Consider the following 21,572-nt stretch of genomic DNA (forward strand, 5'->3'; position numbering starts at 1 on the left):
ATGACAACTACCAAGACCTGTTTCCTAGTGCAGGGTCATGAGGTAACTAAAATAAGAATAAAGGAGAAAGCTACTGATCAGCTAGAAAAAAAGTCTTGGCTGGGCACGGTGGCTCATGCCTGTAATCCCAGCACTTTGGGAGGCCGAGATGGGCAGATCATGAGGTCAGGAGTTCAAGACCAGCCTGGCCAATATGGTGAAACCCTATTTACTAAAAACACAAAAATTAGCCAGGCATGGTGGCATGTGCCTGCAGTCCCAGCTACTTGGGAGGCTGAGACAGAAGAACTGCTTGAACCCGGGAGGCAGAGGTTGCAGTGAGCCGAGATCATGCCACTGCACTCCAGCCTAGGTGACAGAGCTAGACTCTGTCAAAAAAAAAAAAAAAAAAAAAAAAAAAAAAAAAAAAAAAAAAAAAAGTCTTACAGTCCCAGGAGATTTTCTCCAGCCTTATCATATTCTTGATACCATAGAGTCAGTTCTGCAGCTGAGCCCAACTCAGCCCTTGGCTTCCTAAAGGAGAATTGCCAGGCCCCCTGGTATTCCAGCTGAAACCTCAAACATCCTAAATTGTAAGCTCTATTAACTAATAAAGAGAAACAGACTTCCTTCCCCTTCCCATGACTTGTAGGGAGTCTAGGGTCTCAGGCCTATGTCACAGGCCCTCGATTGCCATGAGCCAGCAAGGAGAGGAAGGACGCAAAGCCAGCAGGCAGAGAGCTGGCCCCGCAGAGCCATCCTCTGTGAAGCCCCAGCCAACGGGAGGGACCAAGTTTGTTTCAGTTTTCCTAAAAATAACAAGACCGTATTTTCTTTGCTGTTGGCTGTCCCTAAAACCGTTAACATGGGTTCCCAGCCTGGCATAATGTGGTCCATGCCTGCCACCCACTCCTCTGGGCCTTGTTCCCTTCATCCCAGCCTCCAGACACACCTGCCTCCTCTCATCTCTAGAGCAGGCCTATCTTCTTCCCCCGAGGGCTCCTTGTAGAGGATGTTCCCTCTGCCCAGAACACTCTCCCTCACTCCTCACCTGTTGGTCCCCTTCTCCTCCTTCCGGGCTCAGTGTCAAGGCCACCACAGAGAAGACTTGTGGTTATGTTTAGTTCTTCCTGCCTAAGTTCACATGGTAGCCCATACCTTTCCTCCATCGTACTTTGCTCAACTGTAATCAAACATTATTTTAAAAAAATCATTCCAGCCTAGGAAACAGTGAGAAACTCATCTCTACAAAATAAAAAATAAAAATTAGCTGGGCGTGGTGGCACGTGCCCATGGTCCCTGCTACTCAGGAGGCTGAGATGAAAGGATCACTTGAGCCTGGGAGGTTGAGGCTGTGGTAAGCCATGATTGCCCCATTGCACTCCACTCTAGGCAACAGAGTGAGACCTTGTCTCAAAAAAATATTATTCATTTAATATCTGTTGCCACCACAGGACTGATCCCTCCGTGAGGGCAGAGATTGTGCATGCGTGGAACTGTGATTTATAAGCATTGGCTCTGGAGCCAGGTTGCCTGAGCACGGAGCCAGCTGTGCCCTGCGGGACACCTGTGGCACACCTCACTCCTGGAACACCTGGGACACACACACAATAGAAATGTTCACATTTTACTAGCCAGTGCCAGTCACGTAGTCCCACCTAATTTCAAAGGGCTGGAAGGTACACCCAACACACATCAGGAAGGAAGAGGACCAGAAATTGTTGGTGACAAGCACAAATGACCACCCCAATATAACATTTTGTTTGGAAAGCATTTTATTCCACAAAAACAACATTACAATAAACACAACAACAAAACACTGATTGCAGTAGAACCAACTTTCCAGACCTGTCTGCACAGCACAACCATTATCCCACTGAAAATGTCATGTTTTTACCCAAAACATTAAAATTTTAAAAGCAATTCAAACCCATAGTTTAAAAAATATTCCAACCAGTAATAAAAGGAAAAGTGTGCCTCCTCCTCCCAACTTCCCCACCCCACAATCCCAAGACATTATCCTTATAGGCGAAAAGGGTTTCAGGATTTGAGATGCAGGCTGGGAGGTCTGAGAAGGCTTCCCATAGAAGACATGACTTCAAACTCTTTTATGTGAGATTTAATTTTCAAAGACTCCTCTGATCCAACCTAAGCTTTATGGTAAACCACCTTGGGACTTAAATGATGAGAAGCACTGCTATCTCACAGCGAGAAATTCAGAAGGGCTGGGAGTTCCAAGTCAAGAGCTCTGATCTGGAAAGTTCCATCAAAGCATCACTCCAGGCTTAGCGGTCGCCACCCACCACTCGTCAGACTAAACAGCCTCAGAGCCCTGTGACCTGCTAATATATTCACAAACTAACTCAGCTAATTAATCCCAGATCATTCACCCTCTCAAACTACGCAAGTCTTCCAGCTGGCCCTCCGGCTTGCTGCCCCGGCTGATGGAGTGTTATGTCGGCTCTCTGTAGGTTGCACCTTACTCGCAGCCAAGCAAAGGCACTCACTAGGAAACTGAGCCCCAGGGCTCCCCCGTGAGTGGGGAGGAAACTCATGAGTGCCTTCTATATGCCACTGCTCTATCCGCAGGGGTTCTTTTGATCCCAGCAGACTGAGAGATGATGTTACTGTCCCCTTCTTCCTATTGTTGACAACTGAGACTCAGAGGGTGGAAGTGACTTGCTCAGGCCCACCACCTCTTCAGCTGCGGAGCTGCGACGGGAGCCTTTGTTTGACTTCAAAGCTCACCATCACTCCTCTCTCACTGATGCTCAAGTGGGCTATCACCTCACCCTTCCTGAGCCTTCCTTCACTATCCTAAAACAACACCTCCCGAAATCACCACTAAAGAACTTATTCATGTAACCAAACACCACCAGTTCCCCTGAAAACCTATGGAAATAAAAATTAAAAATAAAAACAGTGCCTCCCACGACCTGTGTCCTTCCAGTCCCATAACTCTGCTCTATTTCCATTCACAGCTCCATTCCCACCTTTATGTCTTTTGTTCATTGCTTTATCCCCAGTGCCTAGAAGAGTGCCTGGCACCTAGTAGGCACTCAGTAACTATTTGTCGAATGAGTTAATAGGGTTATGAAAAGAACGCCAGATTACTGGAAGGATTCATCTGAGTTTAATTCTGCTATGCTGGGAATCCAGTGTGCAGCCTTGGATGAGGCCAGTTCCCTCCCTGGGCCCCAGTAGCCACATCTGTACATTTAGAGGGCAGGAGAAAAGCCACACGCTCTGTGTCTTATACAACTTGTTGCCCAGAGTGGAGGCTGCTTTAATGCTCAGAAAAAAGAAACAAACATGGAAATGCTAAATGGGTGGCAGAGAGCTCGAGGGAGGAAGGAGATGGGGAGGGGACTCTTGAAACTATTTGGTGTCTTCCCTCCTGCCCCCTCAATACCAATTCTCAAGTACAGAAAGTGAAGGAGACTTGTATTAGTGGAATTTGGTCCCTGACTTGTTAAAGAGACACAACTACAAAGACACAAGAGTGGGCCCAGCAGAGACACTTAGCGTGGTCCCTTGAGGTTCCAAAGCATCTGCCCATCAAGCAGATGATGTGATTAGTCTCTGCGACCTCAAGGATGCCTCCTGAAATTGCTGATTCAATTGCTCCTAATAAAATGGGAACAATAATTAGTTAATAAGAAATCAACGATGAAGATTTAACAAGAATACTTAAAAGCTATGGGAGAATTAAGTGAGATCATGTAAGCAAAGTACATGTCACAGTGCTCTGCAAATAGGCAGTGTTCAGAAGTGTCACCTTTTCTCTTTCTTCTCTGAGCCTCAGTCTTCTCCCCTGTAAAATGGGAATAATATTATGCATACCTCACAGGAGTTAAGCAATGTGAAAGTACTCTATAAAGCATAAGGCTGAAATATACTGGGCTCAGAACCTATAGGTCTGTTCCATTCTCGACACACATGATATTAGTAGCACAGTACATTTAAGGACACAGCTTGATTCTTTAATCACAGGGCATCCTGTCTTCACCGCGTTGCTTGGGACCCCAAAGAATGAAGTTCTGTCATGTCTCTAGACCACCACGAAACACATAAAAGTCACTTAGGAAAACATGATAGGAGCCAGAGGAAAGGAATTGTTAAACAGGGATTGCAGATTCAGTATATAAATGAGTGATGATGACTCTAACAATAGCTCTTGGTCTTAGTGTTGGAAATGTAATAGGGAGCAGTGGGGACTGCGGTTTAATTGTTGCCGTGTGGGAATGTGAGCCTGGCATGGCCATAATCTCAGATTTCTAAAGGAAAGCCAAAAGTTCACATTTTTATGTGAAATAAATGTTGATAAAGTTCACACTTAAATGAAGTGAAACAGACCAGGGTGGTGGTTTACACCTGTAATTCTAGTGCTTTAAGAGGCCGAGGCAGGAGGATCACTTGAGGCCAGGATTTCAAGGCCAGTCTGGGCAACACAGTGAGACCCCATCTCTACCCAAAAAAAAATTAATTTAAAAAATAAAAGAAGCGAAACAACAGTATCCCATGGGCTGCCAGACTGTGATTTCTGAGCTAAACTGTCAGATTACAAAATTATCCACTAAATTAGCCAAATACTTTCCAGATATTCCCTGGGCCACTGTCTCAGGACTCTTAATATATTTTCCGATTAGCTCCTTGTAGTGCTACACACTTTTAGCAAATAATGAGCACTTACTAGTCACTTTCTATGTGCAAAGCAGATATTAGACACCACAGAGGGAGTGAGATACTGAAAACAAAAATAAGCACAAGACACAATCTCCACCCGCCCCATCCTTGTATATGAAAACTGTGACACCCAAAGGGAGATTTTGACACCTGCCGGGTGATTGCCAGAGATGATAAGTGCTTTGGGAATTTGGACAGAGCTTTTTTTGCAGTGGTCTGAGAGAGCTGCCCAGAGGAGATGGCACTTACACCATGTTTTAAGGATGGATAGAATTGGTGCCAGATGATCACGTGCTCTGGTAGACAGGGGTCTGTGCACCAGCAGATTCTGGGGCTATTGCAGAGGACCCATAACAGGGAGTGTTGGGGAATCATGCTGGAAAGGTAGATCAGGGCCCTAGCGTGGACTCTTCAGCGCCAGCAGGAAATCTAGGCTCTGTCTTGAAGGTTGCTCCTCAGCAGGAAGTTGGGGGGTTGTTGTGGAGTGAATCTGACGGAAAGGGATTCCTCCTCCTCCTCCTGCTTTCTCCAGGATGGGGAATCTAGGCACCCGCCCTGGGGCCCCTCCAGGTCCCACTCTTCACCTCTTGCTTTTTATTTCTCCTGCCATACAACCTCTTTTTTATTTAAAATAGATTTAAGCAGGATAGAGCCTCCCCCACCCCCATCAAGGCTGTTTCCTTGTAGGTGGGACGATGCCTTCATGGTAATGAAGTAGACCCTGAAACAATATAGAGAGGCAGCAGGGCTTGGAAACAGGCAGTATTTCCTCTTTTTATGACGGTTTCATTTTACATTTTTATTGGCCCTTCACTGATTGCTCCCGGGCTCTCTGACGGGATGTGAGATGCGCTGACATTTATAGAAATCAATACATTAATAAATCACGAAGTTCATAATGTCTGATTTGCTTCTAAATGAGACAGAACTATTATCGCCATAAAGTTGCACATAAAATATGCCCAATTGTGATGTATTGTGTAGTCTAATCAAAGGCATTTGAGTGAATAACCTTTCTCCAAAAGAAGGAAACAATCAAAGCTGAATAACTTCATTAATAATTCAAGGTGTGTCTGCCAAGGCTTCATTTATTAAGTGCACAGTTAAGAGGCTTCAGAGCTGAGTCCTGGAGAGGATAGCACCTTGCCATCTTCTCCCTGCCTCTGGGCAGGCAGATATACATTCTCAGATGAACTGACTGCACTCCTTGCATCTGGAAGTTCATGTCCAGTGGAGGGTAATGCCCGATTGACTTCTTCAGCTAAGAGATGGCCCATAACAGTGCTCATGAACTGTCCGGATTCTTAAGGGCAGAGGACACACAGCCAGGAAATGTCCTTAGTGGCCGTCGCTTGTTATGTCTGTTCACTAATGTTCCAGGCCCTATGCTTCTGGTGTCCACCACCCACAGATCCCCTGTTCTGTTCCACGGACTGAGATGGTCAACACTCTTTCATCCAGAGGGTTGTGTTTGCTGGTGGCCATTACCTTTAACATAAAATGATCATATTTACTTTATCCTATTCATGTCCGACCTCAACTGATAATTGAGGTGTGTCTCTGACAGTAAATAGCAGAACAAGGAAATCTTCCTATACTGAAGAGAAACACAATTAATGAACTAGATCCATCAGGAAAGGCACAATCATGATTGAGACAGTGTTTAACAGATGTGACTATTGGATTCTGTTGTTGAGAATGACCCTTAAAATCATAGTCAAAATATACCACAAGATGGAAATAACAGTTTTGAGCACCTGCTATGCATGTAGAGCATTTTACATACCTTATCTCACATACCTTATCTCATTTTACATACCTTATCTCACATACCTTATCTCATTTTACATACCTTATCTCACGAAGATTTACAGCTACAAGGTGGGCATGATTCTAGCTTGAATTAATCTAATAACCATATACCTCCTAGGGGCAGTGAGATGATTAGATCAATTCTAAAACTATTACCATGCTCTCTGAGCTCACCAAGACAGGCAGTTAATACAAGGATACGTTAATACCGAATCCAGCAAAAGCTCACATGGCCAGCTTCCATTATGTTCCTATTTGTGATTATTCTGTATCAAGCACAGAAACTTAGGTTCACACGAACGACAAAGAAAGGGTTTATTAGTGTGGATTACAGGGCCTAAGCCTACCCTCTGAAATTGGTTTTGGAGTCTTCAGCACACTTGTTTGGGACAGTTAAACATAAGCCAGCTATTCTAAAACAGTAGCAGTAATGTGATAGAGCTGGGTCATACTGTGCTTCCCAAAGTATGATCACTTCATTTCAACAACTTCACACTAACAGCCTGAACTGGGCCGTGAAGGGAAAATTTACACCAAGGAAATTGGAAAGTTGTATCAATCAGGCTTTTCCACCCTCCCCAAGAGCCAGTCGTCAGATATTTACCAGCCCACCAAAGCTAGCTCTCTAATCAGAAACCATCACTTAGCAAGTTGTCAAATTATCTGCAGAGCAATGAACTCCTCTTCTTCAGAAAGCAGGCCGACAGATGTGCTGTTCACATCTTAGCCTGACCTGGACCCAGTGAGTTTCCATCAGTGAGAAAATTCTATGCTAACCTGAGATAATACTATTCCTGTGGCAATTTTACTTTTCCTTTGAGCAATTCCTTCAACCTCTCTCTGCCCCTTCATTTTTCCATCTTAAAACTAAAAGTGCCACATTTTCTTAATCCAGTCTATCGTTGTTGGACATTTGGGTTGGTTCCAACTCTTTGCTATTGTGAATAGTGCCGCAATAAACATAAATGTCCAACAACGATAGACTGGATTAAGAAAATGTGGCACATATACACCATGGAATACTATGCAGCCATAAAAAAGGATGAGTTCATGTCCTTTGTAGGGACATGGATGAAACTGGAAAACATCATTCTCAGTAAACTATCGCAAGGACAAAAAACCAAACACCGCATGTTCTCACTCATAGGTGGGAATTGAACAATGAGAACTCATGGACACAGGAAGGGGAACATCACACTCTGGGGAATGTTGTGGGGTTGGGGGAGGGGGGAGGGACAGCATTAGGAGATATACCTAATGCTGGATGACGAGTTAATGGGTGCAGGAAATCAACGTGGCACATGGATACATACGTAACAAACCTGCACATTGTGCACATGTACCCTAAAACCTAAAGTATAATTTAAAAAAAAAAAAAAAAAAACTAAAAGTGCCCTTTCTCCCTGGACACTCCTCATTTGCAATGAATTGTCATTTCAGCTCCTCAGTCGAGAGGAGTAATAAAATCCCACCTGTGTTAATCCTCTTATTTCCCGCAGAAATATTGTAGACCCACTCACCCTAGGCAACATGCCCTCTCTCTTCAACGCAGGTCATCAATTGTTCATTTACTGGCTATCTCCATGTGCTGGAACTTCAGGGTGGTGTCCAGCTGGGTTCAAAGGAGAAACAGTGGGAAGTTTCTCCACTGCCACCTGAACACTAGCTGGTGGCAGGATTGGGACGTCATTTGACTAATTGCCTCCTAGAGCTGCAGAGACAGCTGGAACTACCTAAGTAAATCATCAAAAAAAAAAAAAAAAAAAAATATCATCCCAGGGCACTTTTTCCAGAAAAAAAGGTCCACTTAAAACATCCTCTAGAGATCTGTGCCTGAAGCTGAGTTGCTGCAGTGAAACTGACATTTCTAACTTGCAGCCTGGCCATGGGCTTAGCTGGACTAAAATGCTGCTGCAGTGGTGAGGGCATGTGAGAGTCCCTAATGTACATGGCCCTGCTCCTTGTCCTGACACATCTTTTAGGGCTGCTGCTTTCTCTAATGCTGGAATCTAGATCATTCCTTTCCCAGCCTTTTGTTTCTTCAATCTTGGAAAATATCTTGATGAATGTAACACTGTCACACACAAACAGAATTATGACTTATGTCACATTCTGTATAGTGATTTTGTGGACTTTTAATAATTGCATTACATTTCTGACCATTAATTTCCACCATCGCCCTGCTGCTGAGAAGCTGCAAGGGACATTTGACACTCCTCTCCCCACCCACCTCAACATTTGTGCTGACCTGAAGGCCACATTAAAAACACACCCATTTGGAGGGAAAGAGCTGTCGACTGAAATACACTAAATACTGAAGAATTTCCAAGTCATTTGATCTTGAAAACTCCATCTAATGGAAGCAGAAACACTCAATTTTTTTTTTTTAAGAACTCTTTTTTTCAGGACACTTTCAGGACTGAGGTATATAAATGAATGAGAAATGTATAAATTCAATTTCGCTTAAAAGGAGCAGGAGGAGTTTCAAGATTAAGAGAACAAATGCTTGAAGCAAAACATGATTTGAGTTTTATTGAACCAAGAAGACTGAAAAAAATACGCGGAACACTCAGAAAATCTTTATCAAGGCTCAAGCTGAGCACTCTTGGGGCTCATTGTTAAGTTTATAAAACTCAGAGCTGATGAGTTGTGTGCACTGTGTGGGTCTGAGTGGGCTTTTGACTCCCCTCCAAGCCTGGCTGTAAGAATCTAAGACTTAAAGCTGAAGGACCAAATGGGACTTTCCGTCCCATCCCCTCTCTGCTCCATGAAAGCACCAACGAGGATTTTTGCCCCTGATTATATTAGGGAATGCTGTCAATCAAAAAGATGATGCTAAACTCATCCAGAACAAACTAATCAACCATGTTTAAGGGGAAGAAAAGATTGCATCTTCAAATGCCAGCATGCCATCATGAATACAATGTCTCATGTAGTCAATATAGTTCAGGCAACACTGAAAATGAACCACTACCAGTACTAGGAATACAATTTCAAGAGGAAGCACAACATTCTGTGTTTTTATGCACACAGTCCTGCAAATTATTTGCAGCTTAAGTATGTCATGTTCTTTTAAATTTTCCCCTGGGTACAGCTTGGACAACTTCCTACAAGTGTTGATATGTCATATTTTCATTATCATTTAGTTCAAAATTACTATGATTTAATTATCATCAGGTTGCTTTTTTGATACACAAGTTACTTAGAAATTGAATTAGGCTGGGCACAGTGGCTCCCGCCTATAATCCTAGCACTTTGGGAGGCCGAAGCAGGAGGATTGCTTGAATTTGAGACCAGCCTAGGCAATATAGTGAGACCTCATCTCCACAAAAAAGTACAAAAAAATTAGCCAGGCATGGTAACACATGCCTATAGTTCCAGCTACTCAGGAGGCTGAGGTGGGAGGATTGCTTGAGCCTGGGAGGCAGAGGTTGCAGTGAGTGGAGATCATACCACTGCACTTCATCCTGGGTGATATAGCGAGACTCTGTCTCAGAAAAAGAAAAAAAGAAATTGAACTATATTGCTTGATTTCCAAATATTTTTGAGGATTTTCTAGTTTTCTTTTTTTTAATTTTATTATTATTATACTTTAAGTTTTAGGGTACATGTGCACAACGTGCAAGTTTGTTACATATATACATGTGCCATGTTGGTGTGCTACACCCATTAACTCGTCATTTAGCATTAGGTATATCTCCTAATGCTATCCCTCTCCCCTCCCCCTACCCTACAACAGTCTCCGGAGTGTGATGTTCCCCTTCCTGTGTCCATGTGTTCTCATTGTTCAATTCCCACCTATGAGTGAGAACATGCGGTGTTTGGTTTTTTGTCCTTGCGATAGTTTGCTGAGAATGATGGTTTCCAGTTTCATCCATATCCCTACAAAGGACATGAACTCATCATTTTTGGTGATTCCTCAGGGATCTAGAACTAGAAATACCATTTGACCCAGCCATCCCATTACTGGATATATACCCAAAGGATTATAAATCATGCTGCTATAAAGACACATGCACACGTATGTTTATAGCGGCACTATTGACAATAGCAAAGAGTTGGAACCAACCCAAATGTCCAACAATGATAGACTGGATTAAGAAAATGTGGCACATATACACCATGGATTTTCTAGTTTTCTTTTGGCTATTGATATCTTGCTTAATTCCACTCTGGACAAAAACAGTCTAAATAACTTCAGTTCTTTAAACTTTTTTGAGATTAGCCTTATGGCCCAGGAAGTGATCACTTTTGGTAAATATTCTATGTGCACTTGAAAAAATTTATAGTATTTTATGATTGCTGAGTACAGAGCTCCATACGTCTCAATGAGAGAAGTTTGTTAATTATGTTGCTCAGATCTTCTATACCCCTATTGATTTTTTTGTCTGTTTATCAGCTACTGAAAGAGGTATTTTTAAATTACTCCAATTATGACTGTGAAATTATTATTTTTCCTTTTAATTCTATCAGTCTTTGCTTTATTTGTATTTTGAAGCTACCTTATTAGGACATATTAATTTAGAATTGTTTTATCTTCCTAGTAGATAAGCCCTTTTACATGACAATTCTCTATCTTTAGCAAAGTTACTTGCCTTAACATCTACTTTAGCTGATGTAAACATAGCTGTGCCAGCCTTTCTTGATTTATGTTTGCATGGTATATCCTTTTCCATCATTTTACTTTTACTTTCTGTGCGCTTATGCTTACAAGCAGCGTTTAATCAGGGTTTGGTTTATATCTGATGATTTCTATCTTGTATTGTAGATTTTCTATTGTTTAATTTTTCAGTGGTTTTACTCTGATGTTCTTATCAGTGGTTTTCTTTGTGTTTATCTTGCTGGGGTTTGTAGTGCTCCTTGACTCTGTGGCTTGATATATTTCACTCATTTTTAAAAATTTTTCATTTATTAGCTCTTTAAATATTGCTTCATTATCATTATTTATCTTTTTCTTTTCTGGGACTCCAATTACACATATGTTCAAACTTTTCATCATGTCTCATATGTCTCTTATGCAAGTTTATCTGTGATTCCATTCTTTTTTCTTGTTTTTTTTTGTTTTTTTTTTATGAGATGGAATCTCACTTTGTTGCCCAGGCTGGAGTGCAGTAGCACAGTCTCGGCTCACTGCAACCTCCACCTCTTGGGCTCAAGTGATTCTCCTGCCTCAGCCTCCCAAGCAGCAGCCAGGACTACAGGCATGCACCACCATGCCCAGCTAATTTTCATATTTTTAGTAGAGACGGGATTTCCCCATGTTGGCCAGGTTGGTATCGAACTCCTGACCTCAAGTGATCCACCCACCTTGGCCTCCAAAAGTGCTGGGATTACAGGCATGAGCCACTGTACCTGGCCTGTGATTTTATTCTTTTCTCTCTCTGTGCATCTGTCTATGTATTTTTCTATTGACTTATCTACCAAGGCATTTATTATCTCTTAATCTGTGTCAAACCTGCTTTTAAATTGGTCTGTTTAATTGTTAATTTTGGATAATATATCTTTTAATTCTACAATTTTTAATTGACTTTTTGTATATATTCTGGTTCTCTGGTGGAATTATCTAGCTTTTTGTATATTTTCTTGAGCAAACGTTCACCATTATTTTAAAGCCCAGATATGATTAATCTAATTATCTAGATCTGCTGTGGATCTATTACTATATTCTATTTTTTCTCTTGGTCTTGTCTCTTAATATGCTTGACATTTTTACTGAAGGATGCACATTGGAATAAAAAATGTGTCATCTATCTGGTTGAGTCTTCAGCTTCAGAAAGATAATAGAGCAAAGGCAGATAAATTTAATCCAAACAGGGACTGAGCTGTTTTCATACAGGCTGCCTTGGTAGCTCTCCAAAGCCGTCAAAAATGATGAGTTTTTTTTAAAAATCCTTTTTTTTTCCAGTTGTTCTCAAGGGATTCCAGCCCTGCATAGGAGAGCTCACCACTCCTGGGATCTTCAACTTCTATGCCTTTGCATATGCTGTTCCCTTGTTCCCTCATTCTTCAACACTCAACTGAATTATCACCTCCCCTTGAAGCCTTCTCTGACATCCCTTCTAGCCCCATGCCACCCAGGAGGCATTAAGAGCTTCCTCCCCTCAGCTCCCAGTTCTTAACCATGTCAACACTGTTTTGAAATGATTTGCCAATAAAAAATTCTAGACCAGCAACCCACAACATCCTTCCCAAAGGTATGTTATATATGGTACATGCTGTATGTTCTAAACGTCAAATTCATTGATAACAGCTAAGAACCGGGAAACAAACCATCATTAATTATGGCATCTCTTGAAAAATCTAAAGATCTGGACTCACGGGGCTTAAATGACTGCATGATAAGAACTGGTTGAGTAACAACTGTTTGCCTCTCATGGAGCAGTTACTCTCCTGTTCTCAGTTCCCACCACTCTCTATAGTTGTACACCCACCATCTGTCCTCATCTGAATTACCTGCCAATGACTACTGGCATTTGAGTTTCTAATCCATGGTCTATGTGTCTATGTGTATGCCTCCTCACCAGTCTGAGAACTCATGTAAACAGGTATTATGTCTTTTCATCTCTCTCCTAATACCTATGACATTCCTGGCACACCAGAGCATGACAATGCTTCTAAACATATCCACATTAAAATGCTACCAAAGCATTCAGGGCAGTGAAACTGTTCTACATAATGCTGTAACAGTGGATACATGACATCATGCATTTGTCAAAACTCACTGAACTGTACAATACAAACCATGAACTCTAATGTAAACTATGGGCTTTAGTTAATATTTACATATCAATACTGGTTCATCAACTGGAACAAATATACCACAACGATGCAAGATGTGAATAATAGGAGAAGCTGTGAGGGTGGAATATACAGAAACTCTCTATATTTTCTGTGCAATTTTTCTGTAACCTAAAACAGCTCTAAAAATAAAGCATATTTGTAAAAAAATCAATAAAAATGCCACCTAACCAGAATGATCAAAGGGGCAACTAAATCCAGCAAAATAAGTTTCTCACATGGAATACAGGTCAGGAAATGAGTGAAAACACTCCAATGGATGCCCACCTATACGATCACTTTGAAGAGCAGCAGGAAAATAAGCCTCTGCTGTCTGGGGTTGCAGATTGGGGGACAGGAGAGAGACTAATACACACTGAAGATGGTGGCTGAGCTGCCTTACACACTCATGGTCAGGGGTGCTGGCAAGACAGGTGGAAGTTCAAATAAAAGCCTACAGAGGAAAACCATGCTGACCACCAAACAGACCCACACAGGCCAGCAGGAGAGTATCTAGTGGAGCTCCCTGGGACCTTGGACTCACCCAGCTCCACTGTGCCATGGATAATTTTCCAGGCTTGGTATTTTGTCTTGTATTTTATATTCAGCATAATGGGGGACTTGGCCAGCATCCACTATGCCACACATCCTAGTGTGCTAACCCTCTTCTGCAACTGCCCTTTTCTTTTTCTGCATCTGGTTACTAATCAAGCTTAATGGAGGAAGAAAGAAGCAAAAACTTGTAGACTGTAAGCTCCAAGGGGGCAGAGAACAGAGCTGTTTTATTCACTGACTTGTACCTAGTAGATACTTCATTGACAGTTATTGAGTAAGCAAACAAATAATCCTACAAGATATGCAGCTTCCAATCACAAAGAAGAGAGAGGGGGGATGGGGGCCTCCTGATTGTGGAGGGTATCTTATAAGCCACTCCTCAGTCAAACATGCGGGTGTTTCCAAGGACCCATCCAACCTCGCACATCTCTGCCATGTGCCATCCCATCTCTGCAGGCTGCATGACTGCATGGCTGAGGGCATGTTCAATGAGCCCCCTGCGGGAGCCATGGGCACTGGGAGGCAACCCACTGCTCTTGCCTGTTCTGACCATGGGAAAAGGACAGGGAGCTCAGCTCCAGCTCTGCTACCGAGAGGCTCTTCGCATATGTCAAGCTGGACGACGTGGACACCCTCAGAGCGGCCTCTCTCCATTGACAATAAAAGTGTGTTTTGCTTTTTGATGAATGGATTTGGTAAAATCTTTTCTCACTCTTTCCTAGACATCGCCTGGTGGTATTACCAGTATCAGAGAGGTAAAAAACAGTTTAAACTAACTTGACTTTGGTCACATGACTTGCAAAGGCAGAGCTTCTTGATCAAGTTCATGTTTTGTAATTAGTCTTGTCATGCACCAGCTGTCTGTGCCCTTTGTTAGCAAGCCCCACGTATATAGAAACAGTTGGAAGTGTTCTTTTAGAGACAAGTTACAGGAAAAGCTTTGCTCCTCCTAAGAAATGGTTATGTTTTCCTTTCACAGACATTTGTAAAAACTCAGAGCCCATTTGCAGCTCAAGTGTAGTAATTGCTTCAAACAAATGGCCTGAATTTCCCTGTTCTCTTTTTCCCCATGGTCTTCACCTCCTAATCTAATCAACATTTACTGAGGCAGTTTTTCTCATTACTTCATCTCTTTTTATTTCATATTTATTTCCTATAATCAGCTTCAAGTCCTTTGTGCAACAAAGTGGCGTGTGTTTAAATAAACAGTGAGGAGCAGACTATGTGGTTTGTAGGTGGGAGGGTAAGTAGGTATAGATCAAAAACCAAAAACTCAATGCCTGTTGCACAGGGCAGGCAGCATAAATGAATTCTGTGAGCCAGGGGTGAACAACAGGGCATCCTAGAGGCTGTGGCTGCCCAGAGGGGACAGCCAGTGTTCGGCTCTAGTAGGCTGCTGAAGTGTCTGAATTTGAGACCAAAGTTGTCAGATAATCCCATTTTCTAAGACAAATCAGACATCCAGATTTGTACATGGATCTCTCATCTTTAAACATGGACAACTAATTCCAAAATAATTAAGACACATTTTACAGGTCAAACAAGACCTATCTTTGGGCCACACTCAAGCCAAGGATCACTATTTTGTAACCTCAAAGCTAGACAGGTGGCCAAGCGCAGTGGCTCATGTCTGGAATCCCAGCACTTTGGGAGGCCAAGGCGGGCTGATCACCTGAGGTCAGAAGTTTGAGACCAGCCTGGCTAACGTGGTGAAATCCTGTTTCTACTAAAAGTATAAAAAAATTAGCCGGGCATGGTGGTGCACACCTGTAATCCCAGCTACTCAGGAGGCTGAGGCAGGAGAATTGCTTGAACCCAGGAGGCGGAGGTTACAGTGAGCTGAGATCGCCCCATTGCACTCCAGCTTGGGCAACAAAACTCCATCTAAAAAAAAAAAAAAGCTAGATGGGTAAGTATGAAGTCCAAATCAGAGACACCATGAGGGAGGCACTATTGCCCAGTCCAGGGAGGAGATGGTCATGGTCACTGTCCTGAGCCTCACAGAGGGGACATCTTACTGGGGAGAAGACCCAAGGTGTGAGTCCTCCCACTGCTCATAGTCCAGGTCTAACTGGTACACAAGCACACAGCTTTGTAGGAGCAGGGGTGCTGCAAGGCTGGCTACAAGCCAGTTTGCAATTTGTGCTTGAGGAAAGCAGAATCCACTGCGGGGACACGTGGAAACCAGATATCATGAAAGGGGTCCAGACTGGCTGGATTCTAGATCCAGATCTGTCACTCATTGCTCAATGACTTAGGACTCAGACAAAGCCAGTTAGTGACAAGGTCTAGAAGAGATCTCCTATGCTAGAATAGCTTAGCATGGGCTGGATGTGTTTAACAGATACAGAAACTCACCGAAAGTACAGTCATGCTCTGCATAACGACATTTCCATCAACAACACAACATACACAATTGTGGTCCCATAAGATTATAATGGAGCTAAAAAATTCCTATTGCCCAGTGACATCTTGATGTTCCTGACCCTGTGTGGGCTCAGGCTAATGTGTGTGTTTGTGTCTTCACTTGTAACCAAAAAAAAGGGTTTTAAAAGAAAAAAATAAAAATAAAAAATTTTTAAATAGACAAAAAGCTTATAAAATAAGAAAATAAAGAAAAATATTTTTGTACCGCTAGGCAATGTGAATTTTAAGCTAAGTGTTATCACAAAAGAGTCCAAAAGTTTGAAAAAAACCAAATAGTTTGTAAAATAAAGTTAGAATAAGCTAAGATTAATTTCTTACTGAAAAAATTTTTATTACTATAGTATAGCCCTAAGCGTACAGTATGTATAACGCCTACCTCACGTTTAGTAATATCCCAGGCCTTCACACTCACTCACCAGCACTCACTGACTCACCCAGAGCAACTTCCAGTCCCGTAACTTCCATTCATGGTAAGTGCCCTAATAGTTGTACCATTTTTTATTTTTTTACACCATAGTTTTACTGTACCTTCTCTAAATTTAGTATGTTTAGATACACAAATACTTAAAATACTTACCATTGTGTTACAATTGCCTACAGTGTTCAGTACGGTAATACGCCGTACAGGTTTATAGCCTAGGAGCAAAAGGCCATACCATACAGCCTAGGTGTGTAGTGGGGCTACCCCATCTAGGTTTGTGTGAGTATACTCCACGATGTTCACATGATGACAAAACTGCCTAACAACCCATTTCTCAGAGCGTATCCCTGTTGTTAAGCGACACATGACTGAATAGGCAAATGTGCAGTGATTGTGCATTTTTTTTTCTGAGAGAGTCTAAAGCTTTCATTCCACACTCAGAGGAGTCTATGATCCCAAAACATTAAGGATCACTTAATCTAAATCATCTACTACTCAATCTGAGAATTTCCTGTGTAGCATCCTCTAGAGTCGGCCATCTCTCTTTGCCCTTAGTGATAGGTATTCATCACTGTGTGAGGCGCTCACAGTCAGAAAATCACTTCTTAATATCACATGCACAGGGCAATGGTCCCCTCACTCCCATCACACAGAAGCTTATGGAACAACAGGCATGAGAACATTGAATGGCTTAAAAGTACTTTACAAACAGAAGGTGCTTTAATTTATTCTTGTTATGTAGTTATCGCCACAGTATTGCATCTCAAGTTAGTTTTTATCTCAACCATTCAAACTCAAGTCTGACTTAGTAACTGGCTCATCATTATCTTTCATAACAAAGTAATGACTAGCAACATCTGGCATCGGAGACTTTGAACAAACCTCAGAAGAAACTGTCAAGGAGGCTCCCCATGGGTTCATGCTCTTCTCTCCTCCTTCACGCAGGGAACGGGGCCGTTCTCCTTCCTTTACTGGGACTACCTGGGCTTTATCCAGGGAATCCCCGGGCGGCAACAGGAAGGTGGTGAAAACCGCTGCCCGTCACCTCTAAAGTTTCCTGTGAATGCATCTACGGTGGCCAGCACCATGAGGCATACAAAGAAAGGGAATGGAGAGCTGATGTGAGAGCGGCAGCGTGGGCACCCCTGTGAGGTTGCCACAGCTGTAGACAAGTTAAATCAGTGCTATCCAATCAAAAGTCATGACCCGTGAGAGTCACAACCAGCACGGGTTTACAAAGGAATACATTAAAACTAAGACCGGAGCACGGCTCACTTTAGTGAGGGACGGGATCATTTCATGGAGTTTTTGTTTCAAAATATTTCATTAACATTTCACTTATATATATGTGTATACTGGATTGTGACATAAATTACAGTTCTTACTATAAAATACAGTAAAAGAAAGAAGAAAGAAAGAGAGGGCCCCTGGTTTACCTAACATCCACAGGCAGGCTACTTCCCAGCATCTTGAGCCCCAAAGAAGTAAATTTCCTTCCACAACCGATGTTACCACAGCCTGACACTTAGCCAATGATGAAAACGAAAAACAAAACAAAAGGTTGGCAGTCAGTATCCAAATATGCAGATATTACAGAATCTGTTTGATGTGGAAATTGATCCTGCTACCCAGACAGCAAACAACTCATTTATTAATAAAGTCCAGTTCCTCCTTAATGAAGTGGGTTTAATAGTTGATATCTCAATAATTACTTAGTGCATTTTTTATGAAGGTGATGGGAAACAAGTGCTGTTTCTTGAGTCAGAAAGAGTCTCTCAAGCTCCTGCAAAGAAATTTCCCTGAGCTTGTGAGGAATTCAGTCACAGGAAGATCAAGAAATTAAGTGTACTGCAAAAAACCCTTTCATGCTTCTGGCTAAGATAAATCTAACAGTATACGGGATGTCTTCAAGAATACCTCATTTACTCAAAAAATGCAATATTCCCATTTTCTTTATTCGCATTTTAATGTGATTTTTGCTTCATCTCCTTTCTTCACTCAAGCCACCTGGGCAGTACCCAGGGAATTCCTAAGGGGCCAAAGGAGGGATGTGCAAACCTCTGCAGCCCCTTCAGAAGTTTCTTGTGAATATATGCACAATTAAACAGATGTGCATTTTAAAAATAAAAATGCTTTTAGATCTAATGCTAGGAGATTTAAACCAACAATTAATTTCTCTGTTAAAATGGGTTAAAATAGATGTAAAATATTAATATGTATATAAGCATTCTGAATTAGACTTATGTGAATTTTTCTCCTTTTCTTTCTTTCTTTCTTTCTTTTTGAGAATAAGCCCTTTCATTTACATAGAAATGCTTCAGCATTTAGATAATTGCTACTTATCTTGTTAGCTACAAACATAACAATAATTAAAGGCTCTGTAAGAATTATGAATTCTGGGGAAACTGGCCACTTGTCTCTCTGTGGCGTAAACAGCATCTAATTTCTAACAAATCATCTGCCTTAGTCTCAGCAGGATAAGGTGGTATGTATTGCCCAGCACATGAGAAAGATGGCAATTAGGAATTGTTACCAAGTTACTGGAGCCTCACACGAACATTCATCACCTTTGGGGATATGTACAAGACACAAACTTAATTTGATGGATTCCTTTTGTATTGGGATCAAAGTCCCAAAAGGGAAAGTGACAATTTCAGGGAAAATCTGGTGCAATGAGACCAACACTGCTGAGAGAAATGCACACAATTTAATACACCTGCTCACCTTGTTCTCTGACGTGGAAACTCAGCCTGTGCTTACTGTGGGTTGCCACGGGATGAGACATGGTCTGTGCATATTCCCAGCAGCCACCCATCTCATCACTATTCTTGCCAGCCCAGATTTACAGTTGTTCAATAGATGGATTTGGTAATGTCTGCCTGACAACAACAGGCAGAGAAGGTTAGATGGCAATTGATTCTTGATTGGTGTAAGTTTATAGAAAGCATTCTGGCAGGGCCCAAAGGAAATCACTCACCTACCCCTCTGTGATGGTAAAACATTGAAAATTCCATGACTTGGACTTTGTGATCCTTCAGTGGGAGATGGGCAGATTCCTTGCTTTAATTGACAGACACTTTCTAAATAATTAATGCACTCTTATATTACATTATAGTCCATATGGGAGGCATACTTAAACTACTACTTACAACAACTGTTTTTGGAGCCTTTCAAATGATTTGTTCAAAGTTGCTCCCGTTTAAGATATTTTCCTAGTATTTAAGGATATCTAGTAGACATTACAAAACAATACACTGTAAATACATTCAGATTTTTATCATTAATACTTAACATGCCGTAATTTGAACTTTCTGCTAAATCATGCTATCCATTCCTAGTTGGCCCCAGTGGTGAGAGTTTACTGTTTCTTTAAATAATTTTGTTTCCCTTTGCTGTCTAGAGTTGTTTATCATTCTGCTTACTTGCCTGTGTCTCTGGAATATTCAGAAGTTTCCATGGGAAACAATTTGAATATGCAAAGAAGTTATTTTTAAAGCAAGGAAAATGTTTTCATATGGATTTATTTTGAGCACTTCTGCCTTCACCTCCACTGGGAACATGTTTCTCTCCAATGCTGAAGCCCCCTCCCTATGTGGTGTCTGACACAGAGGCTGACAGGGCAGGGAAGTGGGGTTCAAGATAGGAAGGCCATTGGCAGTGTGACCCCAGCCCACAGCCCTAGATCCCAGGTCATGACACCACTCTTTTGACAGCTCAGATTGTTACCTAATAAGAGTGACTCCCAAGCTCAACCATTCCAATGCCATCTCCTCTGGTTCCAGATAAGATTGAAGATGAGCTGGAGATGACCATGGTTTGCCATCGGCCCGAGGGACTGGAGCAGCTCGAGGCCCAGACCAACTTCACCAAGAGGGAGCTGCAGGTCCTTTATCGAGGCTTCAAAAATGTAAGACCCGCGCAGGCTCTGAAGGCCTGGGGGGGTTTCCCACGTGAGGCTACACTCTCCCCAATGCCAAGGGAGCGCATAAGGCAGTTTCCCATATGTGAGGCTGTACAAGGAAGGCCAGCTGTATAAAGGGGGCATGAGAGGGAGATCACCTGGCTAGAAAGGAAGGCTCCAGGCGAGGATGGAGCAACCTCAGGAGACAGTAAACGGCCAACTGCCCGAAACCTCACAGGGTGGCACATCCTCAGGGAATTCCCTGGCCCAGGATCAAGCCTTAGCCCTTAACATAGTCATACCTTCCAACCTGGTGACGCCCCCACAATAATGGGATTTGGCCCTACTGACTTACGCTAATCAGGCTCACCGAGACTGCTGTGTAAGCCGAATGTTGGTGTATTAATTTACCATGGGAAATAGAACTGACAGTGGAACCAGACACTCCTCTCCCTTCGCTGGGACCCGCTGTCCTTGGAAGCCACGTGGAAGCCAGGTTACAATCAAAAGTGGAGTCAGAGGACGGGAGTTCCTTGTTTAGTTGTTAGTTTAAATACATTACTATGTTCCTGCATTCTCGGGCCAGTTTGAGAGCTCTCAGGTACAATCCTGGATATTAATTTATTTTTTAAGTTTAACCCTCAGTACACAATCTTATTCCCAAATCCTGGAGTGGTGTGGAGTGGGGTGGGCTAGAGCGACGTGCACCTGGTCACCCTCCCTCCAGGTGCAGTCTGTAGGTAGAGCTGAGCTGGGTCAGTTCCAAACTGACCACAGCCTCAATGTTCTCCCAAGTGCTGACCCACAGGGATTCCAGCCCCTCCTGGGAGTTATCTGACAGGTGCTGGGATGCCTCTTCCTTCCACACTAGCCTTGACTGCACATGCCAAGTGCCTGGTTTCCTACCATTAGGGCTTCTTTCCTTCTGATGGCAGCATTAGCAGTGGGCAGCCAAGTTGGAGCAGGATTCTGTGGGAAAGTTTCCCAGGCAGGCACTGGGCTCAGAGGGAACAG

At 42.5% G+C, this 21,572-nt stretch overlaps 1 protein-coding gene across 3 annotated transcripts in view; it reads left to right on the forward strand.

Annotated features, from left to right (window-relative positions):
• KCNIP1 (potassium voltage-gated channel interacting protein 1) overlaps positions 1–21,572 on the forward strand; it is a 383,908-nt gene that overhangs the window by 345,736 nt on the left and 16,600 nt on the right. For 2 of the 3 annotated variants that reach the window (XM_032158607.1, XM_032158608.2), the window contains exon 2: positions 20,440–20,564. In XM_032158607.1, the coding sequence (XP_032014498.1) occupies positions 20,440–20,564 (125 nt within the window). Of the gene's footprint in view, positions 1–14,531; positions 14,565–20,439; positions 20,565–21,572 lie in introns of all 3 variants that reach the window. The other variant, XM_032158606.2, reaches the window with a different exon arrangement.

The sequence above is a fragment of the Hylobates moloch genome, unplaced genomic scaffold (genome assembly GCF_009828535.3).
Source record: "Hylobates moloch isolate HMO894 unplaced genomic scaffold, HMol_V3 SCAFFOLD_6, whole genome shotgun sequence".
NCBI classification, from domain to species: Eukaryota; Metazoa; Chordata; class Mammalia; order Primates; family Hylobatidae; genus Hylobates; species Hylobates moloch.